This window comes from Sus scrofa, chromosome 3, assembly GCF_000003025.6.
Source record: "Sus scrofa isolate TJ Tabasco breed Duroc chromosome 3, Sscrofa11.1, whole genome shotgun sequence".
NCBI classification, from domain to species: Eukaryota; Metazoa; Chordata; class Mammalia; order Artiodactyla; family Suidae; genus Sus; species Sus scrofa.
In genome coordinates this window covers 56,902,573-56,915,884 of record NC_010445.4, presented here as the reverse complement: position 1 = coordinate 56,915,884, position 13,312 = coordinate 56,902,573, and the positions used below count along the sequence as shown (strand labels likewise).

Below are 13,312 nucleotides of genomic sequence, written 5' to 3'. Positions count from 1 at the left end.
GATCAGGGCATCCACCCATTCCACAGATGTGGGCCCCTGTTTTGAGACAGGGAGGTAGTCAGTGGCCCCAGGGCAGGTGACAGGGTCCTGGAGCCTGAATTCAGCCCAGGTGGCTCCAGGAAAGGCTAAAGACCTGGGTTCAAGATGCAGACTCTGCTGCTCACAGGCTGTGTGACCTTGTATGGGTCCCAGGACATCTCTGAGCCTCACCTTCCTCGTCTGTAAGTTGGGGGTTGTGCCCAGGCCACACAGGTGGCACAGTGTGACACATCTTCCTTTCTGAAAGGAAGGTTCTTCTCTGGCACCTTCCAGAGAGACCTAGACATGAGGGCCAGCACTGCCCCCTTGGCCTGCCCCTCCAGGGCCCATATCTCAGGCCTGTCCAAGCCTCCCAGCCTGCAGGCCACTGGTGCCCATGGGCTGTGCGCTGGCCCCGCAGGCTGGGAGTACGGCATGGGCATCCAGCCCTCAGGCCTGCCCCTGGTCTGGAACTCGGTGGAGAAGACCTACTACTCACGCCGCCGCCGGCGATGGGCACGTGTGCGCTACCGGGACCATGGGAGGCTGAGCCATGAGCAGGAGACCCTGTCCTTCCTGCAGCTGGTGAGGGGCCGCTGGGTGGGAGCCGCACAGGACCCTGGGTGGGACCCACCCCAACCGTGGCAAGAAGGCAACTCTGCTCTCCCCCCACAGCACCACCCCAGCCTGGCTGAGGATGAGGCAGGCTGGGAATATGGCATCTTTGGCTCCAAGTTCCACCTGAACCCTCAGCCCCAGAGCCAGTTCCGCCGCCGCTGCTGGCACCGCAGGCTGGTCCCCAACAAGGTCAAGGGCATTGCACCCATATTCCTCCTGGAGGGATCCTTGGTAAAGCTCCAGGGGGATGGGTGTCTCCTCCCTGAAAGCTGCCTCCCCAAGCCAGGACCTTCCCACCACCCCCTATCCCCATCCCATGAGGCCAGCAGCCGGAGATGCTCTGTGTGGTCAGAGGTGCTGACCACCGGGAGTGGGGGAACCTGGGCCCTGCCATATCCCCGGGTTTCATATGGGGAGAAGGGTGCCTTGGGCCCGGTCTAGAGGTGACAGAAAAAGCACCCATGAGCCTCAGGGAGTCTTTCCTGGACACAGAACATAGACATGAAAGAGCAGGCCAGGAAGGAAGCAGACATGGCATCCTCGATACGGAGATTGGACAGAATCAGGAGCTCCTGGAGGGCTCCCCCAGAGATGACTCAGCCACCCACCCTGCCCTTCATCTACTACATCTTCAACAGTGAGCATTCAGCTGATGGTCTGCTTGGGTGGCCCCGTATCTGAGGGCAGGGAGCAGGGGCTGTGGGTTGGGGATCCCAAGGCAACTGGTGGACACAGCTGCTCTCTTACCCAGAGCCCCACTACTACCAGCTCTTCTGCTATATCTACCAGGCCCGGAACCTCATGTCCAACCAGATCCAGACTTTCCAGGGTAGGCACAGGCACTGCTTACCCCCCCGCCCCGGGCTCCCTGGGGCCCCTCAATGCAGCTACCAGCAGTACAAAAGCCGTGGTGAGGAAGGGGGTGACAAACACGCCAGCCCCTCGTCCAGGAGCTCATGGCCCTGGGTTGGGGGAAAAGACAAAAACAAGGAATACGAGGCAGGACTGCTTTTGGGTGCCTCCTCAACACTGAGGAATCAATAAGGGAAGACTTCAGCCCTGGCAGGGTCGGGGGCTTAGCTGGGCCCTGAAGAGGGAGGTGGAGTTTGCTGGCAGAGTATGATACACAAAGGCAAGAGAGAGGTAACATGCTTGGGAACCACTCGCCCTTGTGTTGGACCGAAGATGAGAGGTGGAGAGGAGGGGTGGCTGTTTCCGGCCCCGTGTGGAGGACCCTTGGGAAGGTTCAGGTGAGTCATGGCTCCTGCCCTGGGCTGGTAGTGGCCCTGATTGTCAGGAGCCAAGTCAGTGGGTATCTGCCAAGAGCTATGTTCCCTGTGCATCAGCACCCTCAGCAGAGGGCCATGTGAGGTTCTTTGGTACCCAGGCCACTCACTGATGCTCTGGAAGGGCAGCCCTGTGTAGCCTGGTGCCCAGAACGCCCCACAGGAGCCACTGGGCCCTCCGTGTCGGCCCAGGCCCCAGCTGTGATAGTGTAAGATGGCCTCCGGCTGTGCACCCAGGGGCTCTGCAGCTTTCACTGAGGAGGCCTTCTGGACAAGCTGGAGTGGCCGCAGCTGCCCGCCTGAGCCTCCCTGGGAATGTGGTCCAAGGTTGGCAGCAGCTGGAGGAGGAGAGCCTCGCTCAGCAGCTGGAAGGCATGCCCTCCTCTCCTTCCACCCCCAGGGCCCTTCATTCGGCTAGTCTTCTTGAACCACAGCCAGTGCACCCAAACCCTGAGGAGCTCTGCCGCCCCTACCTGGGCCCAGACGCTCATCTTCCAGCACCTCCTCCTGTACGAGAACCCCGAGGACACTAAAGAGAGCCCGCCATTTGTGGTATTGGAACTGTGGCAGCGGGACCCCAAGGTGAGGTGGACTGGGCCGGGCAGAGCACTGAGGAGTTTTTTTTCTTGGAGAACATTGGGAAGGTTGCTCCAGCAGAGGCTCATTTGCAGAGCGTCACATGAACATAAGTGTCAGCCCTTGTGCCAGAGTCATCAGAACCCTGTGAACTCCCTTCCCTCCAGGGCAAGGAGAGCTTGTGGGGACGGAGCATGTGGGCACCGGTGGTCTGGCTGGATGTCCAAAAACGGATCCTGCCCCCCATGAGGTGGCACCCCCTTGTAAAAGGGTTGGAGGACGAAGAGGGCGAGATCTTGGCGTCCTGTGAGCTGATCCTTGAGACTGAGGTGCTGGGAGAGAGGGCCCCCCAGGAGGTGTGGTGCTTAGTGCCCCTACTCCGCTGCCCCATGCTCCCACAGGGAAGTCCTGGGGCCTGGGAACCAGGACACTGGGCTTGGTGGCACCAGCCTGCCCAACTCTCGCTAACTCCCCTGCCAGCTTTGGCCCAGAGGGCTCCAGGGCCCTCAGTTGAGCCCCCTTAGGGTCCTGCTTGAGTGGGGGTGGGGGACATTAGGACTGGCCCAGCGGGGCCTCATGCTCCCTGCTCTCCCACCTCATCCCTTCAGAGTCTCAGACAGCAGCTGCCCATCTTAAGTGTTCCCTGGAAAAACGGGATCTACATCCTCCCCAAGAGCATCCAGCCCACGCTAAGGAAGATGGCTATTGAGGTAGGATGGCTGGGCGGGGCGGGTGGGCCACGACGCTCTCTGCTGACCCTCTGGGGCCTTCTGCCTACCTGACTCAAAGCTCGGACCCAGAGAAGACACCAAGTGAGAGATGGAGGGAGACAGGAGAGAAATGAAGAGCAGAAGTTCTGGTTTATTTTAATGCAGACCTCTGCGGTGGGTCAGAGACAAAGGGCGTTAGCATTCCTTGCTGCCTGTAAGCCTCATGTGGCCCCCCAGCCAAAAGTAGGGACCACCTTCCAGAGAAGGAGATTCAGGCTCTGAGAAACAACACATCCACGCACAGTGACCCAGGGGTTTGGCCCAGCCCTGTCTGCCCCCCAGTGCTGGGGCCATTTCTCACCTCTCCAGAGTAGTGTGGAGGCCCCCACATCGAACCGCCATGCCCTGCCACAAGCCTGGCAAAGACAAAGATGGTCAGGTCCTCCTGGTGCTGGAGCCTAGGTCAGGCTACCTGGCTGGTTCCTGTTCTGGCCCCGAGGCAGCCCTCACAAGTAGGGTGTGCTGGGGTACCCAGCCCCTGTCTGCTGAGAGATGCCAGGGGGGTGGCTCACTGACCCTCATGGAGACCTGGGTGATCCAAGTCAGCCCCGAGCTAGATGGCACAGGGGTGCTTAAGAAGCCTGGGCTACCTTGCTCCTGTGGGCCTGGGAGGCAGCCAGTAGAAGTAAGTCCCCCCCTGAGGGAGGCCACATGGGCAGCAGGGGAGGAAAAGCCATACCTAAGGGACACCTTGCTCATGGAGGTGGGAGGACAAGCATTCGTCCCTCACGGGACAGGAGGCCTGGGGATCCCCTGCCTCACGCCCTGGCCCTGCAGGCCCCCTGACGCCCCTCGCTGCCAGCACAGGATGCCATTCCAGAGGCACCGCCTGCCCCTGTCCTGGCAGATGCTGGCCTGGGGCCTTCGGAACATGAAGCAGGTGCGTTCGCCCCAGCTCCTGGTGGAATGCTGGGACGAGTCCCTGCAGACAGAGCCCATCCGGGACTTCCAGACCAACCCCAACTTCACCCAGTCAGCCCTCTTCCTCACACTGGTAAGAAGACTTTGGCCACGGGCTGGGGCAGCGTAGGCTACCGGGAAGCCTCATGCTCTGTCCTCTCCTTGGGGCGGCAGCACATGCCCACGGACGAGACCTTTGCCCTGCCCCTCGTGCTGAAGGTGGTAGACAACAAGGACTTCGGCCAGCAGACCCTGGTGGGTCAGGCCAACATCGACTCCCTCCAGCCCTACTTCTGTGACCCCTGGGCTGAGGACTACATGCCCCCACAGCCTCCACGTATGGCCCTTTCTCCTCACCCTTGCCCAGGCCTGAGCAGTTGGCTGGCTCTGGGAGGAGGCCCAGCCCTGGCTGCCCTGCGGGGTTGGGGCCCCTCTGCCCCGCCATTCATGACTGCATGTTCTCCACACAGTGCTGTCTGTGAAAAAGTACCAGGAGGTGAGTAAAAGGCTGGAGGTGCCATGCCACTTAGAGGAAACAGCCCTTGTGCCCCCAGTGGGAGGTCCACTTGTTCATGAAACCCTGAAGCCACGGTTCTCAACCTGCATGCACACTGGAATTACCTGGGGATTTAGAACAATCCTGACTGCCAGCTACTGACCAGTTCCTGGGGGTAGCACCCAGGGAGCAACTACTTGTTTTTTTCAAGCCCCACCCACCTTCCCGCTCCCCTCACAAGTGATTTCAATGTTTGTGAAGCTCAGAAGAGCTGCTTTAGAGCAGCACCTGTCAAACCTGAATGCACGGGACCCTTGGGACATCCTGAGCAAAAGCAGATCTGGTCTAGGAAGCCTGGGGTGCGGCTGGAGGCTAGGAATTTCTGAGCCGCTCCAGGTTCAGTTTGGAGTTGGGGGCACTGAGAACTAAGAACTAACCTTACCCTCCTTCTTGGCCCCAATCCTATGTCTGAGGATCCTTGAATTAAAAGGCCTCTCTGTGAAGGGCAAGGAGCCAGGGAAGGAAGCCATGGCCTCGAACCCCTTCCCCCTCAGAAATCCGAGCAGGTGGGTGGGCAGACTGGGCAGCAGGGCTGTGCCTTGCTCACCTGCAATCATTCCTTAGGTCCTAGGTTACCTCTATGAAAAGTTCTGGTTCAAGTCCAGCAAAGCTGAGGTAATGGAGGCTCAGCCCCAGGGAACAAGGAACAACTCCAGGCAGCTCAGGGAGGTGGGGGCAGCAGGACCCCAGCAGAGGAAGGCCACTGTGCCCAAATGCCCCCTTCCCCGCCAGGATGACTACGAGCATGAAGTGGATTGGTGGAGTAAGCTGCTCTGGGCCACAGGAAACATTCCCAAGACAGTGAAGTACAAGTACAAAGACCTTCACACCCTGGAGGTTCGCGGGCCCATGGGAGGGGAGGCGGCTGAGAGGTGGGAGAGGCCAGCACACCCAGCCCCAAGCCCTTAGGGAACCACCAACTGGGGGGGGGGGGCTTCCTCGTGGTCTCCACAAGACTCCAAGCCATGCTGCCACCCGCCAGAGCCTCACAGCAACCAGGGCTGCCCACCTTGCCAAGCCCAGGGGAGACACTCTAGGCTGGGACCTGGGTGGTCCCTCAATCCCCTGATCCCAGGAATGATTCCTTTGGGTGAGCCTGGCCCACTATCCCCCACATGGGGTCCCACGCACCCTCCCACAGGTATACGACTGCGAACTAGAGGCCGTGCCGGCCTTCCGAGGCCTGCAGGACTTCTGCCAGACCTTCAAACTTTACCAGGAACGGCCCCAGCTGGACAGCCCTGTGGTAGGGGAGTTCAAGGTCCGTGTCCTAACCCTGCCGAGCTGCACCTGTCACCTCATGCCCCCCTCTCCTGGGAAGACTAATAGAAGCCCTGGTTCTAAGTGCCCATCATAAGGATGGGGCAAGGGGGCCAACAAAGTTCTAGGAGTGGGGTGCAGAGACGATCTATGCAGGGCCTCAGGGAGGCTTCTCCTTCCCAGGAAGGGCGAGGGCTTCCCATTCCCAGCTCAGGCCTGTGCTGCACTCCCGAGGCCCGAGAGCCTTTGGAAGCAAGTGGGGACCCGCAGGGGGTGAAATGAGCTCCCTTCAGTGGAATCTGGGGACTCAGCCACTGCTCCGCAGTTCCTGTGTCAATGCCCCTCCTAAACACGGTGGGCCCTGCAGGACACCTCTGCCCTGCCCCCACCCATCCCTGCAGCCTTCAGTCCCTGCCCTCAACATGACCCACTGTCCTGACCTTGGACTGGGGCACTTCCTGGAGGGCTTTGTAGAGCCAGGCCAGCACTGCCAGGCTGGTGGCCAATACCTTCCTGCCCACCATGCACAGGGCCTATTCCGTGTCTACCCCTTTCCTGAGAATCCAGAAGCCCCCAAGCCCCCTCGCCAGTTCTTGCTTTGGCCAAAGAAAGAGGACTTCCCGCAGCAGTGTGTGGTGAGGGTGTACATGGTGCGAGCAATCAACCTGCAGCCCCAAGACACCAATGGTCTGGTAACAAGAAGCCCCAAACCCACAGCGCTCAGCCTCCCTGGCCCCTCCCGAGCCCAGGCACCCCCGACCTCACCCTACACCCAAGCATCCCAGAGCTCCCTCAGACTGCCAACTTCCCATGGGCCCCATCTGGCATGAGGGGCTCCTTTCTGTCCCACTCCCGCCCTCCTGGACCACCTGGACTGACCCTCCATTTCCTGTCCTTCCCTCACTTCCACTAAACCCCAGTGCGACCCTTATGTGATCCTGAAACTGGGAGACACAAAGGTTGGCAACCGCGATAAGTACCAGCCCAACACCTTGGATCCCATTTTTGGCATGTGAGCTGCCCCAATGCACCCCTTCCCTCATCCCCTCCCTCATCCACGCTGTGCTGGGAGGAGTACCAAAAGCCAGAGAACTCTCACCTTCTTTCCAGCCTCCATGTTCCTAGCATGGCGTCTTCCGCACCCTAAATGTCCAACAGATGGAAGACGGGCAGTCCAGCCCGATCCCCTCTCAAACACCTTGCCTAGGAAGGGAGCTCAGAGTCCCACACCCCAGACCTATCAAAAGTTAGGTGGCCTAGCAGTTAAGGATCCAGCACTGTCACTGCTGTGGTGTGGGTTTGATCCCTGGCCTGAGAATTTCCGTATGGCACAGGTGCAGCCAAAAGAAAAAAAAAAAGGAAATATACTCCCAACCACAGCAGAGGATGGTTACCACAGGCCCTGCTCCTCATTCACCGTGGCCAATCAGGGTGGAGCACAGGCCCGAGGGGTGGAGATGCTGGGGAGGCGGGGGTGCAATGACGTGGTCCGCAGTCTGTTTCTCCGACACCCTCACCCAAGGATGTTTGAACTGAGCTGCACCATCCCCCTGGAGAAGGACCTAGAGATCCAGCTGTATGACTTTGACCTACTTTCACCTGATGATGAGATTGGAACCACAGTCATCGACCTTGAAAACCGACTCCTCTCTGGCTTTGGGGCGCGTTGTGGGCTCTCTAAATCCTACTGCCAGTAAGCGTGGACCTGAATGGAGGCAAGGGGGCAGTGAGGGTGGAGGCGTGAACCCACAGCTCCCTTCCAAGACACCTGCATCCCAGGCCAAGGAAGCAGGGCCCAAACCTGCCTGCACCCCTGCTCCCGAGCCTGCAGCTCATGCAAGGAGCTCTCCAGCACCCAGAGCTCCCACCTCTTCCCCTCACATAACCCCATAGGTCAGGCCCCTTTAGGTGGCGGGATCAGATGCCCCCCAGCTTGCTCCTGGAACACCATGCCAAGCGGAAAGGATTGCCTCCGCCTCTGTTCAGCCCTGAGGAGGACTCCGTGTTATACAATGGGAAAAAATTCAGACTGCAAAGCTTCGGTGAGATGCACAGCACACTGCCAGAGAGCACAGACCCAGGCCTCTGTAAGCAGTGGGGCTCCAGATGGAGGAGCTGCCAGAGGACATGCCCTTCCCGCCGTCCCTCCTTCCCATAGCAGATAACCACTGCACAGGCTGAAGGTGGGGGCCTACCTGGGAGATGCGAAGGCTAATGACCTTGTGATCCCTTCCTTGCATCCCCCTCCTATCTAGAGCTCAAGCCCCCTACTGCTCGTTATTTGGGACCTAAGAAAGAACGCCTTGCGCTGTACCTCCTGCATACCCAGGGGCTGGTACCCGAGCACGTGGAGACCCGCACACTGTACAGTAACAGTCAGCCGGGTATTGACCAGGTACGAGACTGATGGGGCTGGATCAGGAGTCGGGGCATTGGGGAGCCCATCCATCCAGACAAGAGACAGAAGGAGGCCAGGCATCCACAGATGTACATGCAGAGAAGACAAGTGTGTTCTGTGCATGTTAATAAGGAGCAAGTTCCAGGGATGTCACTGAGGATGGAGAAATTCAGGGCTAGAAGAGTCATTGGCAAGAAGCCGAGGCCATGGAGTTACCGTTGTGGCACAGCAACCATGAGGTTGTGGGTTCAATCCCTGGTCTTTCTCAGTGGGTTAACAGATCCAGTTGCCATGAGCTGTGCTGTAGGTCGTAGGTGCAGCTCGGATCCTGAGTTGCTGTTGCTGTGGTGTAGGCCGGCGGCTACAGCTCTGATTAGACCCCTAGCCTGGGAACCTCCATATGCTGCATGCGCAGCTCTAAGACCAAAAAAAAAAAAAAAAAAAAAAAAAAAAAAAAGCAGCAGCAGCAGCTGAGGCTATGTGTCAGCCGTGAAAGCATGCTGGCCTTACCGGCCAACATCAGGGCTTTACTCTCCCTGAGGGGAGGGCAGGAGGCAACACCTGGGCGCAGACATGTAGTCATCATCACCCTGGCTTGGCTGTTGCTGGCAGGCTTTGTTTTCTCCATGGCCAGGAGCCCCAGACAGAAGGAATGGTAGTCCCCACAGGCAACCCACCATCCCCTCCCTCCAGCCACCAGAATGACTCAGTTTATTCTCCAGATCCCTCAAGCTGACAGCACATTCTGGGTACAGAGTTCTCTGGAAGCATCCTTTTTTTTTTTTGCTTTTTAGGGCCACATGCGCAGCACATGGAGGTTTCCAGGCTAGGGGTTGAATTGGAGCTGTAGCTGCCAGACTATGGCACAGCCACAGCCATGCCAGATCCAAGCCATGTCTGTGACACACCACAGCTCAACGCAACATTGGATCCTTAACCCACTGAGCAAGGCTAGGGGTTGAACCTCCATTTTCATGGATGCTAGTCAGATTCATTTCCACTGAGCCACGACGGGGACTCCTCTGGGAGCATTTTTTAAAACCATTCTCATTAACCTAGTTTCTCATTCAATGGGGTCAATTTCAAAGGAATAAAACTAGGTCACACAGTTTGAAGGAATCTTCCTTCCACAGTTGGTAGTTCTGCCCTTGTCCTCAGCATTTTCATCCCTTCTTTCCTGGACCTCTGTCCTCGGTGGATAGCTTGATGGCCTTAGGATGTGGCTACACAACAGAAAACCACCTGGAGATCACCTAGTTTATGCATACTCAAGGCCACCAAGGCGATCAATAAATGAGGCGTCAGTCCCGTTCTGGAGCTCTGTCCAGAGAGGCTGTCTAGCAGGACCTAGTAAATGGCATCAACCCTCCAGACCCCAGTTATACGTGATAACCCCAAGTGACAGCATCAGCCTCAAATGCCACCAACCTTGCTGCCTATTCTCCCAGGATGAAAGATAAAAAAAGGGGAAGCCGGCAAGTGATGGGCTGACTTCCTGTCTGAAGTCTGTTCCACCTCACAGATCCCTGGTGCCCTGCTGCCCAGTGTTGCAAACAGCCTCAACCTCAGAAGCTGGGCCAGGGCTCCCCACCAGCGTGCTGAGCAGCAGCCTGGCAAGCCCCAGCCAGCTACCCCCTCTCCCTCTAGGGAAAGGTGCAGATGTGGGTGGACATCTTCCCTAAGAAGCTTGGGCCCCCCGGCCCCCCGGTCAACATCAGCCCCAGAAAACCTAAAAGGTGAGTGACATCCATTTCCCAAGTCCTGCCCCGGACAAAGCACCGGGGGCTCCAACACTGAGCCACAGTGGTTCTTCCTTCCGCTGCGTTCCCCTCAAATGCAGCATGACTTGGTGGGGGGGGCTGGAGGGGCAGCCTCAGACCTTCTTCCCTAACTTAGGCTGCCACTGGGGAGCTAGTCCTCAGCAAAGCCTCAGAGAACGGGGGCTGCAGGTATGAGCTGCGCTGCATTATCTGGAAAACTGCCCTGGTGGACCTGAAAGAAAACAGTTTAGGTTCCGAGAAGATGAGCGACATCTATGTCAAAGGGTGAGGAAGAGGAGCAGGGCTCGGGCAGTTCCCTCAGATTCCCCCAGTTCGGTCATTCCTGGGGATCCTCCTAATCTCACGGTGACACCGCTCCACACCACCCCCCACATACCCCACCCCAACCCCGTGCTAGCATCCACTGGGGTCTGGAGTGGGGGTGGGCACCATCCTCATGAACGGCAGGTGAGAGGATTCTGGGCCCAGGTGGTTATTCGGGCTAGAGAAGGACATGCAGAAAACGGACATCCACTACCACTCCGAGATGGGTGAGGGCATCTTCAACTGGCGGTTCGTCTTCACCTTGGACTACCTGGCAGCAGAACAAATGTGCGTCTTGAGCCAGAAGGTAATAGGCCAGGGGACAGGGTATGCTCATCCCTGCTGCTGGCAGAGACTTGTGGGCCGCACCAGGCAGGACACTTGGAATGTAGCCTGGGGAGGAAGCCCTCCTCCTACAAGGTCCTTCACTGCTGGGTGGTGTCTGCCAAGTGACCAATGAACTCTCAAGAGACAGGCTGGGAGCACACTCTTACTGCTATCCTCCAGGACTACATATGGAGCCTAGACCCGACAGTGATGAAGTTCCCAGCCCGGCTCGTCATCCAGATCTGGGACAATAACATCTTCTCCACTGATGACTTCCTAGGTGAGATGCAGGCACAGAGCCCATGACCACAGGACAAGGAGCTTCTTCTTGCTGACAGCTTTTCTCTGGGCTCAGGGATCCTGGAGCTGGATTTGCCTGACATGCCCTTCCCGGCCCGGGACTCCAAGCTATGCTCCATCAGGATGACCGATGCAGATCCCAAGTGGCCCCATTTCCTCCAGTACAAGCACTTCTCCCTCTTTAAGATGAAGACTGTAACTGGCTGGTGGCCTTGCCAGGTCCTCAATGGTGGCAAATGGCGCTTGTCGGTAGGAGCTGGGGAAGGTGACTGCAGTGCCACATAACTTGGTTATAAGAGATTTCTGGGGTCTTAGTTAAATCCTTTTTCTTTTCTGGACGCTGGTAAGAGGCCTTAAAGCTATTCTTGCTCATGCCATCTGAACTTGCCCCCTCACCACTCGGTGTCTCTAGGGTAAAGTGAAGATGACCCTGGAGATTCTGACAGAGAAGGAAGCTTTAATCAAACCTGCAGGACGAGGCCAGTCAGAACCCAACCAATACCCCACACTCCATCCACCTCCGTAAGGGCCCTGCTGGGCAAAGGCACTGTCTTTCTTCCTTGCACACAAAGCTGAGCTGCTGGGTCCAGCATTTTGCATGGGGTGGTGACTGGGGGGCTGGCAAGTAAAGAGGGATAGTGACGACCCCCCCATCCCCTGATGCTGAAGCTCCATTACAGGAGAGAACAGCTGGGGGTTGGGGAGCAGAAGTTGCTCTTTTAAAATGAAAGCCTTTGCTGTGGGTCCCTTGACCTGAAGGTTCCCTCTGCCCTCCATTCTCTGCCATCTCTGCTCCCGGACAGACGCAGCGACATGTTGTTCATGTGGTTTCGGTCACCTGTTACAAACTTCATCAGGGTGGTCTGGAGACGCTCTCGCTTCAAAATCATAGCCATTGCAATCATACTGGTTATGGGGCTTCTGCTGTTCAACTTTATCTATTCAGCTCCGGTGAGTGACAACCTTGGGGACAGAGGCAAAGGTACTGCGTGTTCTTGGGATGGCTCAAGAGTGCTTTCAGGTTGCTACTTCAGGCTAACTGTTGCATGTTCTCACTAGAACTATTTGGCCATGAACGTGATCAAACCTGAACTTCGGCTGAATGCTCCCGTTGAGTTTCAGGCCAACATCGTCTATTCACTAAACACCAGTGATACCAACCCTTCCATCCCCACAACTCATCATCTGAGCCTCAAGCCTACAACAGGCCCTAAGCCGAAACTCCTCTAGCGACCCAGGAATCACCTGCAAGATATGTTTCCACAACTTCCAGCCCCACAAGCCTAATTCTCTCATTTCTGCCTGACTCTCCTCCTGCCACCAACAGCTCTCCCCTTGGCCTTCCTACCAGTTCGTTAGTTCTAGCGGCTAGGGAGATTCCAGCCATTCTGCTCAGAAACCACCTCAATGAGAAGGGCAGAGTTGCAATTTTCTGTTGAAATAAATCAGTTTTGTAACAGCTCTGTTACAAAACTTGTATTTCAGCAGTCTATTTCTCTTGTAATCTGGGGGGTTGACGACACCACAAATGGCTGAAGAGGCCAGCCTATCTGACCAGGCCCGCAAGGGGGGAATGATGCCACCTTCATGCACCACCCCTGGTCTTTAGTCAGGGAACCAGAAGGAGAGGGTGGCTCCCATGGGCGAAGCAGCCTGACCAGGCCTCGCAGGCACCCCTTCCTTCCCTGCTCCTCTGCCCTAGGGCCTCGTAAGGTGAAAGATCCCTGCACGCAGGGGCAACTCCCTCCTCTAGACACACCTGGGGTGCAAGCGCCCAGAACCTTGGGCCCCACTCACAATGGGAAACATATGTTTCTAGAACAAAAGGCAAGAGCCAGGGCAGAACTTACCATGCTGGTCTGAGGGATTCCTCACACTGCACATTTCTCAGAGGCCGGCCTCAGGATGGGGAAGTGCACGGATGTCCTCCCCGCCCGTGGCATGGAACCTCCAGGAGCTCATGAGCTAGAATCACACACAGCCCCCACGCATGGCCTCCTCCATCCCTACCCTCTGGGCTGAGATCCCTCCCCCTGCACCCCGGGGGCAGCTCACGAGCCAAGCTGGTCTTCCCACCAATCTCCCCTTGAACATAGAGACACAAAACAGCCATTAGCCTTTTCAGTTCAACCCGGTCCTAAAGCCAAGCTCTGGGTCGGGCCCTGGGTACTCGGGAGCTGCTCTGCTGTGTCTGGGGGAGAGGGGGTGGGGGTGGGGGG

The 13,312-nt window shown here is 57.5% G+C and overlaps 1 protein-coding gene across 1 annotated transcript in view; it reads left to right on the top strand.

Annotated features, from left to right (window-relative positions):
- FER1L5 (fer-1 like family member 5) overlaps positions 1-13,080 on the top strand; it is a 56,776-nt gene extending 43,696 nt beyond the window's left edge. Inside the window, 25 exon segments of the mRNA XM_021088398.1 lie at positions 440-603; positions 694-867; positions 1,129-1,465; positions 2,323-2,504; positions 2,666-2,842; positions 3,119-3,208; positions 4,116-4,262; positions 4,343-4,505; positions 4,639-4,664; positions 5,289-5,339; positions 5,457-5,561; positions 5,866-5,985; positions 6,515-6,676; positions 6,905-6,996; positions 7,507-7,677; positions 7,878-8,026; positions 8,240-8,379; positions 10,030-10,118; positions 10,332-10,427; positions 10,632-10,773; positions 10,974-11,073; positions 11,149-11,342; positions 11,506-11,615; positions 11,897-12,044; positions 12,153-13,080. Coding sequence (XP_020944057.1) covers positions 440-603; positions 694-867; positions 1,129-1,465; positions 2,323-2,504; positions 2,666-2,842; positions 3,119-3,208; positions 4,116-4,262; positions 4,343-4,505; positions 4,639-4,664; positions 5,289-5,339; positions 5,457-5,561; positions 5,866-5,985; positions 6,515-6,676; positions 6,905-6,996; positions 7,507-7,677; positions 7,878-8,026; positions 8,240-8,379; positions 10,030-10,118; positions 10,332-10,427; positions 10,632-10,773; positions 10,974-11,073; positions 11,149-11,342; positions 11,506-11,615; positions 11,897-12,044; positions 12,153-12,380 — 3,557 coding nt within the window. The 3' untranslated portion in view covers positions 12,381-13,080.